Source organism: Sparus aurata, chromosome 4, assembly GCF_900880675.1.
Source record: "Sparus aurata chromosome 4, fSpaAur1.1, whole genome shotgun sequence".
Classification (NCBI taxonomy): Eukaryota; Metazoa; Chordata; class Actinopteri; order Spariformes; family Sparidae; genus Sparus; species Sparus aurata.
Window position 1 is genome coordinate 27,373,533 of NC_044190.1, and position 23,555 is coordinate 27,397,087.

At 40.1% G+C, this 23,555-nt stretch overlaps 2 protein-coding genes across 3 annotated transcripts; both read right to left on the minus strand.

Annotated features, from left to right (window-relative positions):
* Positions 1-1,571: 1,571 nt before the first annotated feature.
* irf8 (interferon regulatory factor 8) lies at positions 1,572-5,406 on the minus strand. Of its 2 annotated transcripts, none has more exons than XM_030413351.1 (9): positions 5,275-5,406; positions 4,911-5,081; positions 4,380-4,563; positions 4,078-4,178; positions 3,798-3,855; positions 3,324-3,371; positions 2,839-3,231; positions 2,608-2,723; positions 1,572-2,478 (listed from the first exon to the last, which is right to left on the minus strand). In XM_030413351.1, exons 2-9 carry the CDS (start codon positions 5,079-5,081, stop codon positions 2,281-2,283), a joined length of 1,269 nt encoding a protein of 422 aa, XP_030269211.1. In that variant the 5' UTR covers positions 5,275-5,406; the 3' UTR covers positions 1,572-2,280. The 2 variants fall into 2 exon arrangements, with proteins under 2 accessions (XP_030269211.1, XP_030269210.1); XM_030413350.1 differs by having other exon boundaries at positions 4,911-5,129.
* A 2,216-nt stretch (positions 5,407-7,622) lies between these two features.
* Positions 7,623-23,407, minus strand: dusp22a (dual specificity phosphatase 22a). The gene is made up of 7 exons (XM_030415242.1): positions 23,051-23,407; positions 21,687-21,720; positions 20,090-20,172; positions 19,681-19,730; positions 14,882-14,956; positions 14,088-14,259; positions 7,623-9,459 (listed from the first exon to the last, which is right to left on the minus strand). The coding sequence occupies exons 1-7, from the start codon at positions 23,069-23,071 to the stop codon at positions 9,274-9,276; spliced, it is 621 nt and encodes a 206-aa protein (XP_030271102.1). The 5' UTR covers positions 23,072-23,407; the 3' UTR covers positions 7,623-9,273.
* Positions 23,408-23,555: the final 148 nt, after the last annotated feature.

A 23,555-nucleotide genomic window follows, 5' to 3' on the forward strand; every position in this document is an offset into this window, starting at 1 on the left:
AATAAACTGAAGGTATCACGAAGGTATCCGGATTTCAAAGTAAAGGACGACATGAGAAAAAACAACAACAACAACAACAAAAAACATTGTTTCCATAAGTAGTTCAAGATTCATAAACTGTTGGACTGAGCACTAACTAGACTACTTGCATGCATAATATGAAGTACTTTTACTGTGTACTTTTCGAGTAATCCTGTGTCAAAATCCTTAACAGAGAAAAAGAATTAGGGTATTTCGCCCAAATTTTATGTGTTATTAAAAAATGTATTTTCCATAAGTAGACCAAGATTCATATACTGCTGAACTAAGTTCTCCCTAGAATACTTGTGTAACTTAAGTAAGTCCTCTGTCAAAATCCTTATGCTCGTATGCTTCATGGGTCTGACTGTGAGACTGGAGTCTGACCCACACAGTCACTTCCAGCAGCTCTTCAGAGCGGCTTCAGTACGATTACCGTAAATGTTATTAGATTCGCGCACTAGAAAAAACGGTGCAGCTGATTTGACCAAGCCAACGCGAACCACGGCTGGCTTGACCACAGTCAACAACGCACCTTTCCTCATCTCATAATTACGAGATCTTTTCTCGTAATTACAAGATCTTTTCTCATAATTACGAGATCTTTTCTCTACAAGTGTCTGTTTTTTTTTATCCATTGAATGCAATGCGCTTCCGTACACCCTAACTCAAAACACAAGCCTGGTCTGCTTGAATGTTTGTAAACATGTGTCTTTAAAATACATCTAATCGAGGCATGTAAAACAGTCGCGTAGTGCACCTTTAATGTTCCGCATCTGCTTAAATTGTAGATTTGTTTAAAGATTTGCCTCAACGTCTTCAACCCCACAGAAATGTGTGTTTTGTGCAGCCAAGCGTTGTTCAGACCACAAGAGCTATATTTCAAATTCTGATCAAGATCCTAAATATTTATCGATAATTTTTTAATGAATTGAGACTAAATTATTAGGGCATTTGGAGGAAATTGTACATAGGGCATCTAGAGTGTTCTATCTTATGTAAGAGCGCAGGCGTTAAAACAATGCTTATTGTTGCTCTGAATGGCTCTTCCATGAAGCGTGCAATAAAGTCTCTCAAGCGTTGAAAAAAGCAGACAGAAAATATGCTACATCTACTGCGAAGAATTATAAAACATTTTACAACCCGTCATGGACCGGTGGTTTGTAATTTTAGTAGGGTTTTATAATCAAGTTACAGAGGCAGGTAATCCACCACGAACATCGGATTTACGTTTGTCGCCGTCAGAGTTGCAGTATGTTATGTATATGTATGTTTCTTTGTGATTATGCGGGTTTAAGACTGTAAACATCAATGAAAATGCTGAAATTGCTGCTAAAATAGTCAAAGATTTGAAACGCTATGACATGCTTTTTAAATTGTTGGCAGTCATTTAAGCCGTATGTGATTTTTGTGAATGAGCAAAATTATAGTGCCATGATCTTTATTTGGAGTAGTAAGATTTAGAAGTCCAACTTGTGCTGATCAGTCTAATTCAACTATCAACATTAAGTAAAACAACACGATAATATAAAGACAAAGCACATCTGTAGTTCAGTGAAAAATGTTTTACTAGAAATGCAGTTTACAAAAAATGATTGAAATAAAGTTCAATAAAACAGTCTGATAGTAAAACCTATCTGTAATATAATGGCAAAAAACAGAAAAAAATATCTGATAAAATATCCATTTGGTCTGTTTATCCCAACGGTCATCACATAATGACGCACCTCAACTGCAAAAAAACAGGAGTAAAAAAAGATGATTCATGTCAAAATAAAATTCAGTTTTGAGAACTAAATGGTTTTCATACATCACACTGTTGTCATACTGCAATTAGGCTTTAAGTACGAGTCCTTAGTATAAGAAAGATTTGTTAAGAAAGACACCAGAATGAATTTTAGCTTTAGCATTTCCGCTTTGCAACACTTGAGCTGTGTGCACTATGTGGAAAATGAAATGCTATCTGAGCTGATAACGCTCTCGAGTGATAATGAAGCAGAAAATAGACAGAGTTCGTGTTAGCGCTGCATGTATAAAAATATAAACATTACTGACACATTAGGGACATCTGAATATTGAGCTACAGCTTAATAGTCCTCTAAGGGGTTCATAAAGGTTTTGCTCCTTATCTTAACATCACCGCTGTGGTTTCTAATAAATTCAGACAGTAAAAACTAAATGTGAAGCTGTCCCTAACGTGTTGTATGCTCAGTGTGACGTTCACACTGAGGAGCTGCTGGCAGGTGTGTCACTGCTCACAGTTCAGGCAGTGATGGGCATGTTGTCCCTGTAGCAGGCTTGCCTCTGGGGGCCGCTGTAGCTGCACAATTCCTGGTAGATGCGGGCCATCTGGTCAGAGGCCAGGTTATCAGACATCTCCAGGGTTGAGTTGTTGCAGTAGGGCTGAGAGCGCCGCATGTTCACTGCCTCCAGCAGCTGCTGACAGTGCAGCACACTGATCTGTCAAGGGGAGAGAAGACGGAAAGAAATGCGTCTTTAGGTCCGAATAAAGTAGGCAACTGATGTGATGTGTCTTTTGTGCCTAGTTAACATGATGTGTATGTTGCTCAATCCATTGCCTGTTCTCACCTGGACAATGATCAGTTTGCCTTTGGCATTGCTGAGATCGTGGAGCTCCTCTCCAAAACACAGAGTCACTGTGGGATCAGGAGCAGGAAACTGGCCCTCCTGGTACAGCTGCAGAGCTGGAACAAACAGAGCAAGTGAACAACTGTTTAGTTCTCCATCCTCATTTATGATTCTTCAAGCACTGATGATAAATGTATGTCTGATCTGGATTTAATAAACATGGAGGCTCACCATGAAGAAACCTTCCTGTGTCAAAGATCTTGACCACAGCATCCCTCTCGAGTTTGCATGCCATGTGGTTGTATTGTGAGCCGACTTCTCCCAGCCCGATCCAGAAGACACGGCTCTGGCACAGCCTCTTGATGAAGATGCCCTCCTGGTTGGCCCGGACCAGCACACCTCTCTCCAGGTGGCCCAGGAGCTTGCGTGTGACGTGGCGCTGGCGATCGTACTCGATGAGCTCGGCAGAGGGGAAGTGGACGCTCTGCATGCTGTCTGAACTGTAAAGGGCACTGCGACCCAGGGGCTGCTGGGGGGCGATTCGGCAGCCTTCAGAATGATCAACCACCGTGTTCTGAATCAGCTTCCCTCCGTAGTAGAAACTGATCATCATATGGGAGAAAGCTGGAGAGGAGAAGACTTAGTGAGCTTTGCGGATGAAGAAGAATAAGCGCAAACGATGTTATTATGTTTCCATGGACAACATAAAGGCATACCTGAGCTGAGAGTGCCTGATGGCAGAGGGTCCTGATGCAGTGGGAAAGCTGTGATTTACAAGAGAAAGAGATGAGTTTAGGCTTTAGTTGTGGCTTCAGCGCAGTGGACAAGACCACAGTGTCATGTCATTGTTTTGCTGCATCATCAGAAATACCATTTCTCTAACACGATCTTGCGAAGAAATAATCGCCTTAGTCAGCAAAGTTCAACAGGATGTTAGTCAATTCTTCCATTGCAGAATTCAACAGACAAGCAAATAACCTCGATTGAGCGACCACAGTCCCAGGGACATGTCATTAATCTTTTCCACTGTGGTTTCTTTTAAAGACATTCAAGCTAAAATCTCACAGTGACAGGGTGGTGTTAACTGAGAAATGTGACAAGAAGCAGAGATACGACTGGAGAGACCAAGACTGACGGAGCTGCGAACAGCTTCATTTAATCAGACGAGTACGTGTTTTAAGTTCTCTTACCATTGATGCTGCCCTGCGACCAGTACTCTGGACTGGCCTGGATATTGCGGCCTTCCTCCTGCAACAAGACAACATTATAAGCTGTTGTCAACAAGGCAACGTTGTACACTTCGCAGTCATGAAGATCAAGTCAGAGTGTGTGAGAGGAGACGGCAAAGTGTGGTAAACAGAAAAAAGTGTCAAAAAAACAGCGAAGGCAAAGTGCATCTAGAGGCAGATGTGACGGGGGGCAACAGCGAGATAGGAAATCTGTGGTTTGAAGTGTGACAGAGAGCCTCACCTCTTTGATCAGCTCCTCTAGTTCTGCAGGGCTGCAGTCCATGTCAGTGATATCACCAGAGCTGGTGGTGGCTGCCATGGCCATCACTGAGCTTTTCCCATCTGAGAGTAGAAGAAGAACATGTTATGCCTCTGCTCATGATTCAAACATAGGAGTTTCCTGCCAAACCCTTTTTTCTAGATCCAGAATTATAATACAAATGATGCAGAGATTTGTTAATAGTCATTAGTGCTGGCTTTCGGGACATGTTTTGTTTTTGTTTTTTTTTAACTATACAACAATGCACAATAACACAAACTCACTCTTCTGCTCTTCCTCGGGTACGATGCGGTAGACTTTATAGGGTTCAGAGATGTCCAGCTGTGACCTTTCTGTCACCTCCTCAAAGTCTGGGCTTTTATTCAGGGCACAGCGGAGTCTGGTCTTCCATGTTGCAGGCTCAGCCTTGTCCCCCTCCTTAAACTTGCCTTTAAACACAGCCCAGGCCTGTGGGGGGGAGGAAAGACTAATCATTATGTTTTGGATTATAGATGGACAACTCTAAGAAGCATATATATATATATATATATACACACACACACACATATATATATATACATACACACACATATATGTACACATATTTTATTTTTTCAAGTGTCTAAAGAAAGACATAAAGAAAAGTGAATTTAGCACACATAGCAAAATAAATTGAAAACAATTAAAGGTCTAAATCATCATTCTAAAAGAACCGGATCTGAAGCGGACTCTTGACGGATCGATCAGTTTTGTTTTCACGCGCAGCGCTGCGTAAACCAAAACTCCATTCAGCCTAAATCAGAGCGCTGTCTAACCTTAAAAATGGATGCGTCTATTTCCTGGTTGTAATCCTGTTTCCCTGCGTGTTTCCAAGGAATTCGAAACAAAGTGCGGCTTTCATCCTCCCACTGCAGTCCAGAGTACTGGCCGCTCTGGATCTGCTCCATCAGCCACTGCTTCAGTCTCCGACCTCCTGTGTTCGACATCTTGATGGAGGAAAGTTGTTTTTTTTAATTAAGATTCTTCACTTGAACCTATAAGAAAGTGAAACAAATATTCCGAAAAAATAGTAATTACTATTTGATCTAACTTATTACATTATAATAATTCATTAATGTATTAAAAGGTATTCCTCAACTTTTACCCTTTATAATAGAAATCAAAAGTTAGCGCACTTACAGTCTGGTAAGCAGCTGAGTTTTCGGCCCTGTGTAAAGTATCCTGAGGTGGTGATGGATGGCTCACTGTCAGATTTAGTCAAGACTTTCCCGACACATGCCTGTCAAGTTTATGTCGCTCCGTGTTATGAATGAATTAGCTGACAGATGCTTTGACTACGCGGCCTCCGTCGGACCAATGAGCGCGCTGAAGCCCCGGCAGGGCCCGTCCCATTCCGGAAGTGTTTTTCTTCTAACTGTCGGCATTTACAAGAAATGGCCTGACACAAGCGAGGGTTGTTAAGTCGCTGTTGCTGCTGCCCACGCCAAAATACAAGCAGACGTGGAGCGCTGAATAAACCCGGAGTCACAAGTTACTTTGTGCTGAGGGGGATTTCTGCGCTCAAGACCAAGGTGATATATCCTCTCCCCCCCCTACGCCCACACGCCCACTCACAAGTGGTGTGAAACCTCAGAAGGACATGCAGGTACTGTAACTTACTATCTGTATGAAGTACATTGATTCCACTTGAACGAGTCCTCTGCCAGATATATCCTCTCCTCATGTGACAGTCATCATCATCATCATCATCATAATAAAGATGTTTTAGATAATACCTGATATGAGGACCAAAAGTGGATTCTGAGTCAAGTTACGGTAAACACAGGTTCTATCCACCATCTTCATTGTTATCACATTTTATATATATATATATATATATATATATATATATATATATATATATATATATATATATGTATAGTATGTCATGTTAATCTTCTGCTTTGACAGAGCATGAAGTCACAACAGTCCTGTGTTATTCTGTTGAGATTGATGTCGAGCTTAAACGATAAGTCGATCAAGAGATCACTCGATATGAAGAAGATTCGCTGTCAGATATTCGAGAAGAATTTCCTTCCAGCATTTCTTGTTGCTTTGATTTCCAGTAAGTTTCAGCATTCACGCTTTCTGTTTGTATTTACAGGGTGAACGCCGCCTCTCAGCCTGTCTCAGCATGCCCACATGTGACCATTCACACATAGCAGGGCAAGGTGCAAGGTGCACGGTTAAAATAGGCGCATGTAACACCATGCAAATTATGTACTGGAGATACATATGCAGCACAATGATGAGGGCTGCTGTGATGTGAGCAGGATTGTCTTAGGGAAATGAATTCACGGTCAGGGTTTTATCGCGACATCTGTAGAAATATCAGAGAAAAAAAAAATGCTTGAAATCAAATTTATCCTAACTTTGTTTACTGTGTTTTGTCTCTTTTATGGCAAGTGAATAACCATTAATATAAAAGTGTGGGGAGGTGCCAAGAGAGACTGTAATCTATTACTAAAGAAAGTTTTACTGTCAACTAACTCAAAAGCAGGGAAAATGCTACCAGATGAACCCATCAACAAAAGACGCACAAGGCCGAACTTCTACGCTACTCAGACGATATGACCATTTGTGTGTTATTAACACAATATCAATATTTATTTTTTAACAGCCCTAACATAGATAATGATAATAATGAAGTTACTGCGACCCCCACCTGCCCCTTCGACAAAAACACATTCTTAGGAAACAATCACAACTTCTTCTTTGTATGTCAAAGTGAAAAAACTTGATGGAGGATTCCTGATCATTTTCAGTAATCTGTCACTTCAGCACTTGGTAAAATTAACCATTGTGATTCTGATTTATGCCTACAGTAGAATTTATATATATATATATATATATATATATATATATAAATTGCACTTCTGTCAGCTGTTCAAATACACTGTTGTAGTAATCTTTGCCTGACACACAGCAGCACCAACAAGTACCTTTAAATTAAAATTATCTTTTTTAACTTTACTTGTACAGTTTGATCTTCATATCCTGAGATGATTCTTCCTGTGAAGTCTTATATATATGTTGTACAGAGTGTAAAATTAAGTGTCTTACTGATGGTTGTGATAAAATAATCTCAATCTATAATCGCTGTCTCATGACAATGACAATTTCTCACATTTTCTTTGTCAACATTTTGATTTCTAGTGACATAAAAAGACACGTTCAGACAACTGAGCTATAAGAAAAAAAACCTCCTGAAATCTGACAAAAAACACTTTATTATTTACACTTTATGAAAACTTCATAAACACCATCCTGTTTCTTTTACAAACATACCACTTTCTGCCTATTTTAAGAAACCTGCTCACTCTGGGACTTGCACTGTAAAGCGGTTTTACCAGGTTATCTGCTGAGTAAAACCAAGAAATCTCTGTTCTGGGTTTTACTCATGAGCTAATTCATGAGATGAGCAGCTGATTAAAAGGTGAGCTGCGTATCTTTCTCGTTACTTTACACACAGACACACACACACACCATGGTGTTGATAGTGCAGATTTATTAGTATTTCCATTATTTTTTTGCCAGTCACTGCATTTTATTACAAAACACAAACAAAAAAACACCATAAATATGCAATTAATACAATCAACTGTACCCACGATTCTTTAAACACAGCTTACGTAAAAATCAGCACATTAAAAAGACAAAATCAGAGCTTCAGTGAAATCAGGAAGACTTAAGCAACTGGACTGCAGGGATCCTTCGTGTGTAGTTTTTACTCAGCCATACTATATGTAGCTTAAAGGGATTACTTAAAGGAACATTTTGCCCAATTTTGAAACACACTTGATATGTTACTCCTTGCTGCGCGCACTTAAATAGTCACTTTATCTTAGTAGCCAAGTGAAGCAGCCTAGTTTACAAGCATACCCTTCCCCCAGCTTATCTCACAGTAGTTGATGGTGGGCAAACTATAGAGGGGGGTTGGCCTGATAAGAGATAATGCAGCAACAGTTTGGTTGGCAGGGAACTGACAGAGTCAACAGAAAAAGTTGTAAACTCGTAATCCATGTCTTTACAAAATCTTTGAGTTAAAATCAATATTAAACTCTTAAGTTTTGAGATAAAAAAAAAACATTTCTGCCAACTCTGTTGATGAGATAATTTACTTCTCTTCTTCGAAAAAAAAAAAATACTGAACAACAACAAATGTTGTTTCTAAAGGTTTCCAAAAACTGATGAGAAAACTCATTAGTAAAAAATGGTTAATGAGTCAACATTTTTAATTGCAACAATTTAATTTCAATAAAAGATTAAATGTGGGCAAAAATAACATTTTTCAGTTTATTTGAGTTTGATTTGAAACTCATTTAACTAATTTAGTGAAGACAGTTACCTTGAATTATTGAGTTTTCTCAACTTTTTCATTTACATGGTCAGTTCCTACAGGTGGATAAAATTAAAAGAATTGATTAAATGGGTGTAAACAAAAGCTGTGATATATTTATTGTTGTTATAACATCTGTAAGTGGCTAGCTTGTTTACTAACGACTCTTGACAATATATTGACTATTGTTTGGTTATTGAGTATTTTAATGTCAGTAGCGTTTGCACATTTGGACAAGCAAGTAGTAATCTTTGATTTCTATAAGATGTATGGCAGTGTTAATCAAAGAGTTCACAATTAAGAGCCAGGACTGGACTACAAACTGGTACTCATCAGAACAACTGGCATCAAACTGGTTGTAAGATTTAAGACAAAATGTTCCTTTGAGACCGCATTAATTAGTAATTTCTTTAAGGCTACCGAGCTGAACATTGCAGGTGCGAGGAGTCCACATGGACGTTTAGTTTATTCATCATGGCTAAGGTGCTGAGGTGTTTAGAGTAAGGCGTCTGTGAGCACCGATACCCAGGTTGTGGCTGTGCTCTGTTAAAGGAGCATGGGCGGTAATGGTAGTGGAGAAGATCTGTAGCCCAATTCTAAATCAACCTCCATCGCTTCAAAACGACTAGAGGGGTGCAAATAAAAGTATAAAACATCAGTCTTGCTTTGTGATAGGTGTACAAAGGCCTTACAGGTGGATTCAACCCGGGGTTGATTTGGAATTGACTACAGAATAGTAACAACTGTCATTTACAGACAGCATTGGGCAGGACAATGGTATGACCTGAGGCCTGTCGGCTTCAGCTGCTGCCTTCAGGATCATCAGGGTCAGACGGCAGAGCGGAGACACCTTGATTTATCCAGCGCTGATCCGCTCCCCTCCTCTGGCTCTCCTGTTGCTCTGTGTACTGGCTCAGCAGGGTGCCCACCTGCTCCTGGTCATTGAATGGACTGGGACGGAAACTGGACCTTAACCAAGCCCGGTACTGGGGAAAAGAGATTAAAAACATGGCTTACCGTATGTCATTATCACTAGTTCAAATTACATTACACTCCACTGAGTGATGTTGATCTGTTTTCTTTGCAGCTGCTTGTCTCCTCTTAGTGTTTAAATGATTTAATCGGCCATGAAGTCACATATGTTGGCCTTTGCAAGCTCTGAATTAACACTTGATCAGAGTTGAAGTTTTAGTTGGAAGAGAGACTTCACAGACAGGAGAAGGGGGCGGTACAGACTGTCTGTGATGAAATACTTCTCAGGAACAGCTGGCTCCCTCCAGACATTCTTGCTAACACACTCCATGAGAGTCGGGATTTCCCCTTACTCCTCCCACACCTCCATTTTCCAAGTTACTGTATATCTCTAGTCCTGGAAATTCATTGGAGATAAACATAAGCATGGCCTAAACGTAGAAGCTTGGACCTGCTATCCCTCATGACAAGAAGATATGATGGGACATGTCCTGTTAATAGCACCACAGTATAATACCTAGTGTTTATTGGAAGCTTCATGTTGTGATTCTTCTTGTATTATAAAGTATTTTAATATACTATGTTAACCACAACCATATAAAACTAGAAGCCTGTCTAATATTCATGTGTACAAAGTCGGTCCAAAAGATTTAACAGATCTATTAACCTTCATGTGGATCTGCTCCATTCTTCTACTGTAGCAACTAGTTTGGAACATAAGAATTGATTTACCACAGCTGCTCTGTTAACGGTGCTGGGTCAGGCATGTGTGAGCTGACCAATCAGAGCAGACTGGGTATTCTGAAGGGGTGGGCCTTAAAGAGACAGAAGCTAAGACAAGATCCCTTTTTAGATAGAAAAGGCGGCACATTTGCTCCAAGTTATGGGCGGCAATGTGATGTGACTTGAAGCATGAAGTTGGGCAGTGAACAGTGACAACAAATTTGTCTTCAAAATAAGAGCTTTACATTGCACCCCATTGGAGTTTAGAACTGGGTTCTTAGCGTGGGGCTTTTAATTTGAAAGTAGCGACTGTGAGTAGCTTGCCGCTGCAATAACAAGCGGCAGCAACCAAACAGCTACAGAGACCGAGGAGACGCTAGCATCTCCTGGATGTTTCCTGGTTTTAAAACTCCTCGGCTGTGGATCGCACAACAATGCCGGTCATTGAGACCACCGCCCACCTCGCGCAATAGCCGGCACATTGACACCTCGGATTTAGATAGCAGTCGAGGCAGAAATAAGTGTACCCTCCGAGGCGGCAAATCGGCGGACCAAAACAGACCCCCCAATTTGCCGCCCTCTGTCTAAAACTGCGGACCTAGCTGCAAAAAGGACGGACAAATTGGCGGCTTGCTGCCCTGTATAAAAACAGCTAGTGTTTCAGACAGAGAAGGAATACAGTGCTGGACAGTAAGAGGAGACTGATGTGTTTTTTGAGCTTTAAAACATATAAACATATTCTTGTAGTAGCTCAAAATTAAACTATGACCCTGAAAATTAGCATGATTTGTCTCCTTTAAGGGTTAAAAATGAGATACTAAAGCAGTAGAATTTATTTGTAAAGTCGGGCTGCCCAAACAATTATTTTCATTATCTATTAATCTTCTAATAATTTTCACTGCTAGTCAATTCATTGTTTTGTCTACATATTGATAAAAAGTGTGAAAAGTGCTAATGCTTTTCATTAAATTGCTTCTTTTGTCCATGCAAAATTCAAGACTCAAACTACTTGGCACCTAATTTTCTTTTGGGCGACTAATCTATTAATGAATTGCAATTAATTGTTGCAGGTCAAATGATAAAGTAGTATTTATTGTCACTAGAATGCAGGCTGGTGTGTATTTCCCTTCCTTTCCAGGAAAGATTTTCAGTGTTGGTTAAACGAAAAAAAAAAAACACGAGGATTTGCAATTTCTCTAATGTGCAATACCTTATTCTTTACGAAATACAATGAAGTGAAAGTCACTCTGCATGTAATACATTCATCTTCCTAAAATTAGTATACTTAACCTCAGCCCAACTCAAACAGCAGGGCACTGACTCATAACATCAAACACAGCTGTAAAAATGAATAAAGAATAAAAGACTCAGTATAAAGATAACACAACAATAAAGAGCCTGATATGAGCTGTTGTGCAAGATTCTGATTAGTGGCACCGTGTCATCTTGAAAAAGAAAATGAAACCTGTATCAAAGTCATAAGGAGATGGCTTCTAAATGCCACAGCGCTGGGTCTCTACAATACGAGGAAAAATCTGCAATGTGCGATAACATTGTTCAATCTTGCGAAGATGACATGACTTGCGATAAATAAACAAATACTGAAGCGCCTGTATTAGCTCCGCTCTCCTTTACCAGTTCGCAACACCATCACTGACACTTGACAGCTAGCTGGGGCTTCATCTGATCGACTAAATGGTGTGAATGCATGATCAGTGTACCCAGTTGCTCCATCTCATAGGGCAGGGTGCAGGGTATAAATGCATAGTGTAGATAAAATCATTTATCTTATTCACAGTGTTTCGTGTAGTCTTGCTGTGTTGTTATCTTGCATGTTCATGCCCTGATGACAATACAATTTAATCTTTTCGCACTCTGAAAACAACACAACATTTATTAGGTTCAATACAATATATTCAATGCGAGCAGCAATAATAACATGGTCCTCATCAGTCTTTTAACTCTCTAGAAAGAGGATCCTGGGAGCCTGTTTACATACCCTTCTTTGTTTTTGACTTTCACGACAAAGAAGAGGGGGTTTTTTCACTAACCTTTGCATAAGACAGTCATAGGATATTTATTTCACTTCATGCCTCGTGAATGTGTAGCTGTGCCACTAAACAGTATTTTTACCGCTGCCCTACTGATCAAACTACACTGTTATCTGAAGGATTCCTCACTCTCTATATGAGGCCGACGTGGGAAAGGTAGAAACACAGAAATCCCATTTCCCCTAAAATCCTCGAAATCAGTGCAATAGCAACAAACAATGAGCACATTTTTTTCAGTCTTGATATGTTGCAAAATGCTGACAGTAATGCTCAACACGTGATGAGCAGTACCAAGCTAATGCAATCCCAGCAAACCCCCTGCAGTTCCCCTTCTCTACTCACTGGCTGGGTCAGTTCATTGGCATTTAGTCTCACACTTCAAGTAAATGAAATGCTGCGAAAAGGTAGAGCGTGGGAACAGCTACCTTCAGTGTTTTCATATATAATCACATCCTGCCAATAGTAAACTAAAAATGCAAATAGAAATTTCCCTTACTCTCAAAAAATGTCAAAATATGAATAACACGCTTTAAAGGCTTGGCCAGTATTTTTATTATGTGTATGTTATTTTAAGTAGGTGCAGCTGTCATAAGTCCTCAGGTTCATTGCTCAACAGTATCTCTACATGTGAAGAAAAAAGACATTTGAACTTATATTTCTTACTTACTTATATTGTGCGTAGTCTTTCTTCAAAGTGAAAGAAGACAAAATAAAACTGAGTACCATGGATTATTATTGGATGGATGATGTGCCATAAATAATTCCTCATCAATCCAATAACATAAATCCACTGAACAGATCCTCACAATGCTATTACATTTACTGAGTTCCCTATATCTGCAGGTGAGAAGTCACGCTTTGCATTTAAACAGTATAAATATATTTATATAGAAACTATATACTTATGTATATATTGTTGATATTCAACGTTAAATGAATAATATGGACTTCACCCAAATTAAGTAAGATTCCTAAATCTTTGTTATTATGTTAAAGACAATGATTCATAACTATACTACATAATATTTATAAAGCGGCTCAGGGGTAGAGCTTGTTATTGGAAGGTCGCTGGTTCAATTCCCATGGTCTGCATGTCGAGGTGTCCTTGGACAAGATACTGAACCCCAACCTGCTCCTGATGTGCTGGATAGCACCTTGCATAGCAGCCACCACAATCAGTGTATGAATGTATGTATGATCTACGGTTTTTTATACATTTTCATACAGGAGGAGCATTTTAGTAGGGCTGCAGCTAATGAGATTCACTGTGGACAAATCTTTTAATAAATAAAATATTCATTAATCTAGTTGTTAAGTCATTATGGCACAAAATGGCACAAAAAATGTTGATCACAATTATCTGATTCCAGAAGCACTTGGCTTCTGTAAATGTTGATGGTTGACAATTAAAAAAGTCATGGTCGTTTATTAGCCTCTGCGGGTTTGACTAATATATAAACAATTATGAATACATTACACAGAAATATTCCTGTGGGGAAAAAGACCACCGCAACTTTCGGTTGTATCGTGTTCCATGACAACAAGACCGCCACAGTAAACGGCTGACTGCTTAACCACCGCCTGCATGCAGTGTGATTTTTATGTGCATCATATCCTGTGAGTTCCTGAGCAGGTCTGAGTGGGCTTGAATTACCATCAACAGTACACAACCTTTATATTTATATCTCAGTGCTGCTGCTAGTGAGGAAACAGCTAATAATAGATTACATTATAAATTGTAAAGATTGCAACTTAAAATCTATTTTGACTACAGACAGCATCCCTGCAAAGTCTAAAGAGTGACTGGATGCTGGCTGTTGGTCAAATGTGTTTGCATTCATGATGACTGTGTTCCTTCATGTGTTTACCTCTGAGACTTGTGTTGTCTGGTACTCCTGCAGCTGCTGCTGGAAGCCGTAGTTTGGGCCGACGAAGGAGCGCACAGCCTTGACTGCGGTCAGACACTCCTCCCAGTTGTAGTGGGTGACAGTCATCAGGTAGGCCACCACCATGGTGGTGCTGCGAGACACACCTGCAAGGCTGCAGCAAAGGAAAGCAACTGGATGTTTAACACCTTATTTCTTACTGGTAATAGGCAAATAACAAACAATTCAAATGATGCCCTCAGGTGCTATCTAGGAAAAATATAATGTTCAAAATCGATTGCTGATTTGTTCATCTCTGGCTTTTTTGGGGGTTCTGCCCCTTAAAAAGGTCATACAATGCTCATTTTCAGGATCATAATTTAATTTTGGGTTACTAGTAGAATAGATTTACATGCTTTCATGCTCAAGAAACATCGATTTCCTCATACTGTCCAGTCTGCTCTGATTGGTCGGCTCAAACATGCCTGACCCAGCACTGCTAACAACAGACGAGCTGTGCGAAATCAATTCTTAGGTTCCAAACTAGCTGCTAGGCAGAAATTATGTGGTGTCATATTGTGATGACAGTAAGTCACGGAATTTAAGGCAGGGCTTCTGATGAGGCATTTTATGGAGCAGTGTTTTCTGTGGGAGAAAGGAGCCTCAGTTGGTGCAGATTCTATATAAAACACTTAAGGAAAGGAAAAAAAAAGGAAAAACATAGGCGTACATCCACATTCAACAAGTTAAGACTCTCCCAGAAGGAGCTGGTGAAACCTTTACACATAAAAACCTACCAGTGAACGAGACAAGAGCCACCATTCAGGCGACATTCATGGATGAAGCTGATGCACTCTTTAAAATGTTGTAATCTGTAAAGACAAAAAACAAACTTAATACATCACTGATTACTTTGAAAGTCCAACACAACTACTTTTACTCTTGTGCGCAGTTTAAAATTCAGAAAGAAGAGTTTGAATCAGGAATTGGTAGTGTTGCTCATCAAAACCAAAAACTGGCTTGCTTTCAGAGGTGGAGAGGTAAAGCCTTAAAATAGGTTAGGCATTATAGGATATGAGAAAGTACACCTTGAACTGAAACTCCTGTGTCGAGGCCCTAACTTTGTGTTTCAAATATGTTGCTGAAACTCTGTTACCTGATCCAATTCTGATTTTGACTGTAGAAACTGCAGTTTACTCTCAATTACAGCAAGAAATCCATCTGGGAGGTAGTTTTGATGGTGGGTTTTAGTCAGTTCCAAGTAACAGACATGTCAAGTAGCAGTGATTTTCTTTGAACTGTTCCAATTTGGTGTCATGTGACATAAAGGTCCGGTCTGCTAACACAGGGAGTCTGTGGTAGACCAGAGTACAGACAGCAGGGACAGACAAGGGAAGTAACTCAGCCCCTTTTTGTCTATCTGCAAAATTACATCAGTTGCAGAAATAGTTTATCCGGAGGGCAGCTTGCGAATGTTCCCTCTGGAATCAATAATTCCTCTATTGTTACATCATGATTTATTTATTGATTCCATTTTGTTTTATTAAACTTAATCTGCAAAGAAACCAGTAGGTGAAGCCATCAAACAAATGTCATGGAGTAAAGTAAGCACAATATTTACAACTAAATGCAGAGTATAAAGTATAAAGTAGCAGACAGTGGAAAAACTCAAGCAAAGTAAAAGTACCTCAAAATTGCACATTACTTGAGTACTGCAAATAACCTGGACCATTCAAGTTTGTGCCCTCCAAACTAAAAGTAACTTTAACATTAAGAACACAATTTATACTCTATGGCTCCTAAACTTCAAAACACCAAAGACACAAATGAGAGAAACGGCTGCTAATTATAATCAGACACAGAAATCCAAAGACTGTGAGTCTTCTCTGAAACAGTAATGAACACCAAGCAGCACAATGCAGAGCAACTGCTCCCCAAATATCCTACTTGGTCACTGTCAGGAAACACTGATGGTGTTTTTGCATAATCAAGAAGTGCGTGGCTGATAGCAGCGTCTCCTGAGGAGCAGATGCTGGTTACTCAATAGCAGACAGGATAACAGACCGGGGCTAAAATAGATTGACTGCCAGTTTTCTTTTTTCCTTCTTCCTGAGATCCAAACTCCTCTTCAAACAAAAAAAAAACAAAAAAGAAACAAAAAAACTCCTCTCCTCAGCACTTCCTAGCACAGAGGTTTCCGGCCATCTTGTTTAATATGCAGAAAATTACCTTGTGACATTTGAGGTTTGAACTAGCTGAATCCAGAGATTAATAATGAAACAAAAAATAAACTGTGGAGCTACTCTACGCTACATGCCGACTCCTCGCACAAGAGTCTCATTTTGGAAATGTCTGATGCAAACGAGTTGACACCTTCATGGTCAGTGCACACTGTGCATTAAAACCATAGCATAGTTAAGAGACTGTTCACAAACAAGGGGAATACCAAACATGTACATGTGCATTTAAGCAATTAATAGAAATTATGGCTGAAAAATGTCTAATAATGTTATCAAAATTGCAGTATAGCTATCACGCTTGGGGAGTAAAAGAATTCAATTGATTAGGATACAAAATATGGGTAACTGTATGGCGTCAAAGTTCCAGAAAATGAGACAGAAAAACTAACCACCCATAAAAGTCATATATTTGGTATTGAGGTGATAAAAAAGTAGCGGAAATTTATCAAGTTACATTCGTTTAATACTGTGATACTTGGATTAAGTAACTTACTGCAATATATTACTACAGTTATGTCACATAATGCGTTAAGATCCTCGTTACCTACCAAAGTGAAGCGTTTAGTTTTTATTTATTTTCTAATCTATTCACACCAACATGACCATGTAAATAAAGGCCCTGCGTGTGTTTAATATAGCCAAGCCTATAGGTGCTTTGTTAAGTCTCTGTGTTACTGAAATGTCCAGTATTTCATAGGACTCATGATGTAGACTAATCCTCAGAGCGCACTTTCATTTACATTCTTGAATCAAACATGCCCATGAATTCCTTGTTCTGTGGACTAAAATAAAAAGCTATACAAAGAGATTTTTGTCATGTCCTGTCATTATAGGCGACATTAGAGAAGGTATAGGTCTATTGTGTCTCATATAACCGAGCCTACAATGAAGAATATTTATTCCTATCTCATTATATATTAGACTTAGACTGCCTGCTCTTCACTGCGTCCAAGGCCATTCATTTATTTAAAATGATCTCAGCTATTTAATTGTTCAATAACACGTTGTTTTTTTTTTAAAAGAAACTCACAAGTTGTGTAAATGTGTTACTCTACGCAGAACATTGTAATGCAATATATTACTTTAAAATGAAGGTGACTACTAATGCGTTATATATTGCATTTTTATTATTAACTTTATCAAAAACACATTTTCAAAGTAACCCTCACAACCCTGATGGTTAGTTAGTCCAGTATCCAAATTACAGTACCTGCAGTTCTTTGTTAGAATGAAACTGTGGGACAAAACAGCAAACAGCACCCCGACGAGTGTCACATCATCATGATTTTTGTGATGACTGTGATGCAAAAATGAGGAATTCTTCCGACTGTGAATCAAAGTGCCATTGTAATACCTGCCAAAAAGGCAATCATAGAAATTGTGTTTTATCTAATAAGCTTCTGTGAGAGTTTGTCCTTGTTCTCTAAAGAGGTTGGCTGTCATTAAATCTTAATTATCCTCTTCTTCCGTATTTTCTTTCACAAGGTTAATGATGAACTCCGCTGAGAAAGTAACTGTGATTTAGGGCTGTGCGAATGAACCTAAATCCCTGACATCCATTCCAAGAGCTTAAAGGAAGTTTACGTTTTTTCACACACAGTTCCAAACCGCTACAGTTGCTCCACAAATGAAAAAGCCAGAGCCTACGTGAGAGATGGTCTCTGCTGTAGACCATACACAGGGGGAGGGGCCATCAGACCTGACCATAGGGGCTCCCTGAGCATGCTGAGGAGTCAGTTGGCCTCACCACTCCCATCAGTCAGACCAGTGATTGTGACAGAGGGGGTTTATTAAAGGCCTGGGTGGTCGAGGCCAACAGCCAGATGTCACACTGAGGTTTCCTTCCTCTGCCTGCCTGAGGGAGGGACACTTGATTGCGACAGTGGAGGTCAGACACCTCCAACCCGACTCAATCAGCAACATCCAACAAACACTAGACTGCAATTCTCACCAGCATACAGTCTGTCTCTTTCTTCCTTTCTTTCTTTCTTTCTTTCTTTCTTTCTTTTCACAGTGTCACATTTACACACTTGACATAGTGGACAGGCCTTTGAATCAGGACATTTTATGAGGTGTTTTGTACTAGTGCATAACCTTAAACCCTGTTGACACAAAGAACCAGTGTTTAGCCTTCGTTCAATCAGGCATTGTGTCAAATCTCTGTGTACTATGTTGTCAATAAATCAATTACTCATCGCACATCAAAATTTTCCCTCTGAATTTTACGCCTCTTTACACATTTAATCATGACGGTTTCCCTCGGTGTACAGTCCCTTTGTCATTATAGACTCTGCTGTTGACGTGTGGATGGTGAAGAAAGAGTTGTTGCCCCTGTTAGCAGGGAACTTCACATGGATGGCAAAATGCACTGGGGATTTATGCAACTCCTTACTTCTGTGCAGGATCCCCGACCAACCAGCAGAGGGCACCAGTGCCAAAAGAACCACATAATCCCTCACCCTCGCCAATACTGACGTCAAGGTGGGTCGTCTGCAGGGGTCACAAGACATTGGACTGCTCTTTTGCACTGCTGCTCAATCAGCACGCCATGTTTGATGGCTTTACGATGTGCCCTCTGCCTGTGTCGAGCGTTTCATCCAGAATCACAGCGGCTAGTGTTGCATGAGGTCAAAGACTCTACATAGAAACAAACACATCATGCCGTGACTAATGCGTTGTGTTAGCGACTGCTGAAAGGGCGGAGGGACAGCTCATGTCTCTTTCAACACAGAGTCTCCCTCCTGATGAACAATCACGCTTCTTCTCTGCCTCTCTCTCTCCCTCTCTCTATCACACACACACACAGACAACCACAGAAATTAAAAAAGTGTTGTTAGCACTCAATCTTTGGAAGCATTACAGAATAACTTTAATCTTTAATACTGCATGGTCTACTTTAGGTGACGTATCTACAGGGCATGGGATGACATAATTGATGAATTATTTAACTGAGCTACGGGTCACTTTGCCCTCTACTGCACTCACAGTACAAATTCTTGTTTGTAGTCAGTGTCTGAAAAACCTCCAGCAGGAGTTGTGAATACAAATTTTGAAGAACAATTTGAAAAAAAAAACTAAAAACAATTAAAGGATTTTCGGATATTCTTTGAAACAGCTTGCATCAGGCCGTCACACCCTGGTAACACAATCTGGAGGGTAACAATGTTGAAATAATACTGGATGAATCATCAGTGATTAAGACTGCTTAAGAAATTCACACTGCCAAGGACACCGTCTTTAAAACCTGTGACAAAAGCACCAGAAATACATCGGGTTGTCTGTGTTTGAGTGTCTGAGTGTCTGTGTGTGTGTGTGCGTGTGTGTGTGCGCGTGTGTGTGTGTGTGTTTTTACTCACAGGTTCTGGCTGGAAGCATCAGCTGCATGAATACAAAGGTACGTCATGTCCTGTAAAACAAACATGAAGAAACTGTGTAACAACTGAAATATAAAATCCATGCATGCTATATCTGTATGTTGACTATAGATAGCACACACACACACACACACACACACACGCACACACACGCACACACACACACACACACAATCGCACACACACACACACACACACGGACTGTCCATCTAGGGCACAACCCTCTCTCTGTCTTTCTCCAACCGTAACTCATCACCACCCCCAGCTGGCTGACGGGACACATCACATTATAATAATATGTATATGCACAATCATGCCCAAACTTTCCATGCAACATCTCCACAGGAAGTAGAAACAGTTCCACCCAGCAAACATGGATTTTTCCACTAACCTCAAACACGGGCTTAGCATTGTTGTACACAGACAGGATGTGGGTGATGCCATTCTTAGACAGGCTTTCTTTGTTTTCTGCATCTGAGATAAAGAAAGAGAGGAGTATATATGTCAAAGGAGTCTTGTGAACACATTTCGCACCGACAACGCTGACATCTTATAACGTAAGGCATGTCTGTGACCTGTTTACTGTCCCGCTGCAACATCACTCTGTACAGTTAGGCCTGTGGTCACTGGCTCCTGTCACTTGTACTAATTTTAGCCATTTATTCTTCTGCCATCGTGCGGTGCCTTAGCAGCAGCAGCTAAAGTTAGAACGCTGCAGATGCCACATTAACTTTGAGGAGGTTGTTCAAGTCCAAGGAGTGACACAGTTATTACTGTTGACTCTCATTTTATGTGAAGCAACACGTTCTACAACCTCAATTTTAGAAGAGTTGGGGACAATATGTGGAACATTAATGAAACAGAATGTGATGATTTGCTTATTGTTTTTGACATATAATCAATTAAAAACATTGCAATGACAAAATATTTAATGTTTTACCTCATAAATGTCATTGTTTTTTTGCAGACATATTCATTAAGACTTTGATCTCAGCAACGTGTTTCAAACACGTTGCAAAAGGGGCAACAGAAGAATGGAAGAGTGTGAATCCGAATACTCAAAAAACACCTTTTTTTTTATTTTACAGGCAAACAGCTTAACTGATAACAGGTGACAGCATCATCCTCAAAAGGCTTCGCTCCCAACATGGAGATGGCAGGGTCACCACTTTGTGAAACACACTTTGTAAAACCTTTGTCAGTAAGAACTGTTTGTTTCCAAATCATTACAATCTGGTTTACACAGCGTCCCAACATTTTTGGAATCAGGGGTTGTAGATTTTTAATTGTCTTTTGTCAACAGCAGCTTTTATTGTGAAATCAACATTTGACCGCAGAGCAATTCTCAGCTACAAAATTCGATGTGTGACAATGAAAACCATAGAGGTAATTTACACTGGGGACACTTTTTTATGAGCATAATTAGTTAAAATGTATGCTAAATGCTAAAAGATAGCTTGCACCAAGCAGTGTTAAATAACAAATGAGATTAAATGAATTTTGATGCCCCATTATTACATTTTTTTCCTGTCATAATCATCTACTCTGACCTCTTATGATCCCCTCATTACGTCACCCAAAAATCACATACTATATGTTGAAGACCATTTAAAATGATTTTTTTCTAATCTCAGCCCTTATTTCTCCCCCGCTGTTCAACACAAAGTGACACTTTTGACTAAAGCCTTATGTTGTACGGTATAAGACACAGCACTTAAACTGACAAACATAAGATAAAAGGTTTTCTGTCTGTATTGTAAAATATTGCTACATTAAAACTACAATGATTTAAAGCAACTTGTTAAAAACACTAATTTTGAAGTGTATGATACTGATATGATATTCTACTGTATCAAACCCCACTGACCCTCATTCCTACATGCATTTATGCCCAATCATGGTGGCCTTCTGTCTTTGGTACTGAAAGCCTGGTCCGACACATCTATGCTGTACAACGTCAAATCAAAGTCACATCATCTTCGTCTTACCTCTTATGTTGCCGAGATAGAGCCCATCCACAACCTGCGAAGCAGCATTCACAGACATGTCGCACTCAGGTTAGAGATTCATTACAGTCCTGCTTCAAAAACTTCACATGAAAAGGAGCAAATGTCCCGGTGCTGAGCCAGATTGGATTTAAAGCTTAGGGCTTAAGAACCAAGGACCAGCAAAGGAAACATTCCCTGCAGCCATACATGGCCTGAAGCAACGATGCGTGATTATCAGGACCAAGTGATGGATGACAGCCATAGAGCATTACTGCACAACTCTGGTTGCAGTACAACGAAGCAGCAGTCGTTTCACGATAATTACATGTTGGATACACACCAGTAAAATGTATGAATAACACCACCAAACTGATGTGGTGATTAATATGGAAATTCAGATGAACAATTTATCTGCAAGGTCTTTTTAAGACTAAATTAAAATCTACCAGTCTCACTTTAGTGACCCTGGCTTTCAGGTCAATCCATTTCTTAAACATTTGAATGTGGTTAGCTGTTTGTCTGTCCGCTTGATGTGAATGAATGAGGGCCTCCCTCAACTGATTCCCCCAGTCCTAAATCAAGGTGTGAATGTGTGTTATTAAAAAGTATTTTGAACTTTACCTTGAAGAACTAGTATGCTGGGGCATCAATGTCATTTTACATGTGAGCGCTGGACTTTTCACCACCACTTGAAAAAGAAATAGGGATGTGACGGTGTAATTACTGGACATACAGATCCAAGCGTTCGGTACATGAGGTATAAAGGATGTTGTTGTTGTACAATGATGTTGTAATAATCTACTGACTGATCCTCTGAGCAGAGTTGCATGAGGTCCTCAGAAGGTCAGAGGTCAGTCAACAGCCCTGACATGGATTCAGTGCCTTGCTTTTGGGCACTTGAGCAGTGTGCAAGCATGCATGGTGTTTGGTGATAATAAAAACCAGTCCTTCCAGTTCTGATCTCCTGACCCAGCTTGCCTAAGTGAGATGTGGAGGATAATCACTTGCATTTACCATTTTAAAAAAATCTAGAGACAAATACACTTCATGGTTGTTAATCCAACACGAAACGTAACATGCGTTTAAATGTCATCGGGTCTCGACCCAAAGGGCAGCTTGTGTAGCTGTTTACACGCTGGAACCTTCTCGGGGAGAACTTTTAGACTCTGCTCTCATATCCAACCTGCATCCTCTGTTTTTGATTTACACTGCTTATCACTGATCAGTGCGGGACAGAGCCACAACATGTGACGTTACTCGGGAGATACACGCACCTAACCTGCTTCAACATTGTAGAGTTTTAACACAAAACAGCCACCGGTAACAACAAAAATAATAAAATGGTAATAAACCCAAAACGCTACCTTATTCATTCCATTGCCCATGATGACTTTGAACCAGCCTGCGACGAGCTACAACACTTAAATACGTGGAAACCGCTACGATATAATACCATGGACGCCCCGAGCTCGGAACAGCCTTCTTCTCCTGTGTCGCTATGTCCGTCTTCTCCTCGGCAGCATTATAAACACACACTAGCATTGCCTACAAAAAAACCCCAACACACTGAATGTTATCTGTTCAGCCTTTAACCTCGTCTCTGCTACAACAACAGTTCCGTCACGCTGTATTTCGTTCTTCCGGATTGTTTTGACGTGAAACAACTGCAGCTGCTGGTTCATCCGGTAAGTGACATCACAGCGTGTCGCCGTCAGCCTCAGCTGCACTTCACGGCTTCACCTTCAGAGGGACCAGCGCACACGTCATCCGGACACCCGGGACACAGACGTGCAGGCAGGATGAAGGTGGCTGTCCAGCAGTAATACCTCGGAAACATTATTGCGTAAGGTTCCCTGAAATGGGCAGCAA

What these genes read in the sequence shown, in the direction of transcription:
- irf8 (XM_030413351.1), bottom strand. Translation starts at nt 5,081, where the DNA reads ATGTCGAACACAGGAGGTCGGAGACTGAAGCAGTGGCTGATGGAGCAG. An exon ending in ATCAGGCACTCTCAGCTCAG is followed by an intron (nt 3,232 to 3,323) that starts GTATGCCTTTAT and finishes TCTCCTCTCCAG; the next exon opens with CTTTCTCCCATATGATGATC. An exon ending in CACAGGAAGGTTTCTTCATG is followed by an intron (nt 2,724 to 2,838) that starts GTGAGCCTCCAT and finishes TGTTTGTTCCAG; the next exon opens with CTCTGCAGCTGTACCAGGAG.
- dusp22a (XM_030415242.1), bottom strand. Translation starts at nt 23,071, where the DNA reads ATGGGCAATGGAATGAATAAG. An exon ending in TGGGCAATGGAATGAATAAG is followed by an intron (nt 21,721 to 23,050) that starts GTAGCGTTTTGG and finishes GCTGCTTCGCAG; the next exon opens with GTTGTGGATGGGCTCTATCT. An exon ending in GGCTCTTGTCTCGTTCACTG is followed by an intron (nt 14,260 to 14,881) that starts GTAGGTTTTTAT and finishes CCTTTGCTGCAG; the next exon opens with CCTTGCAGGTGTGTCTCGCA.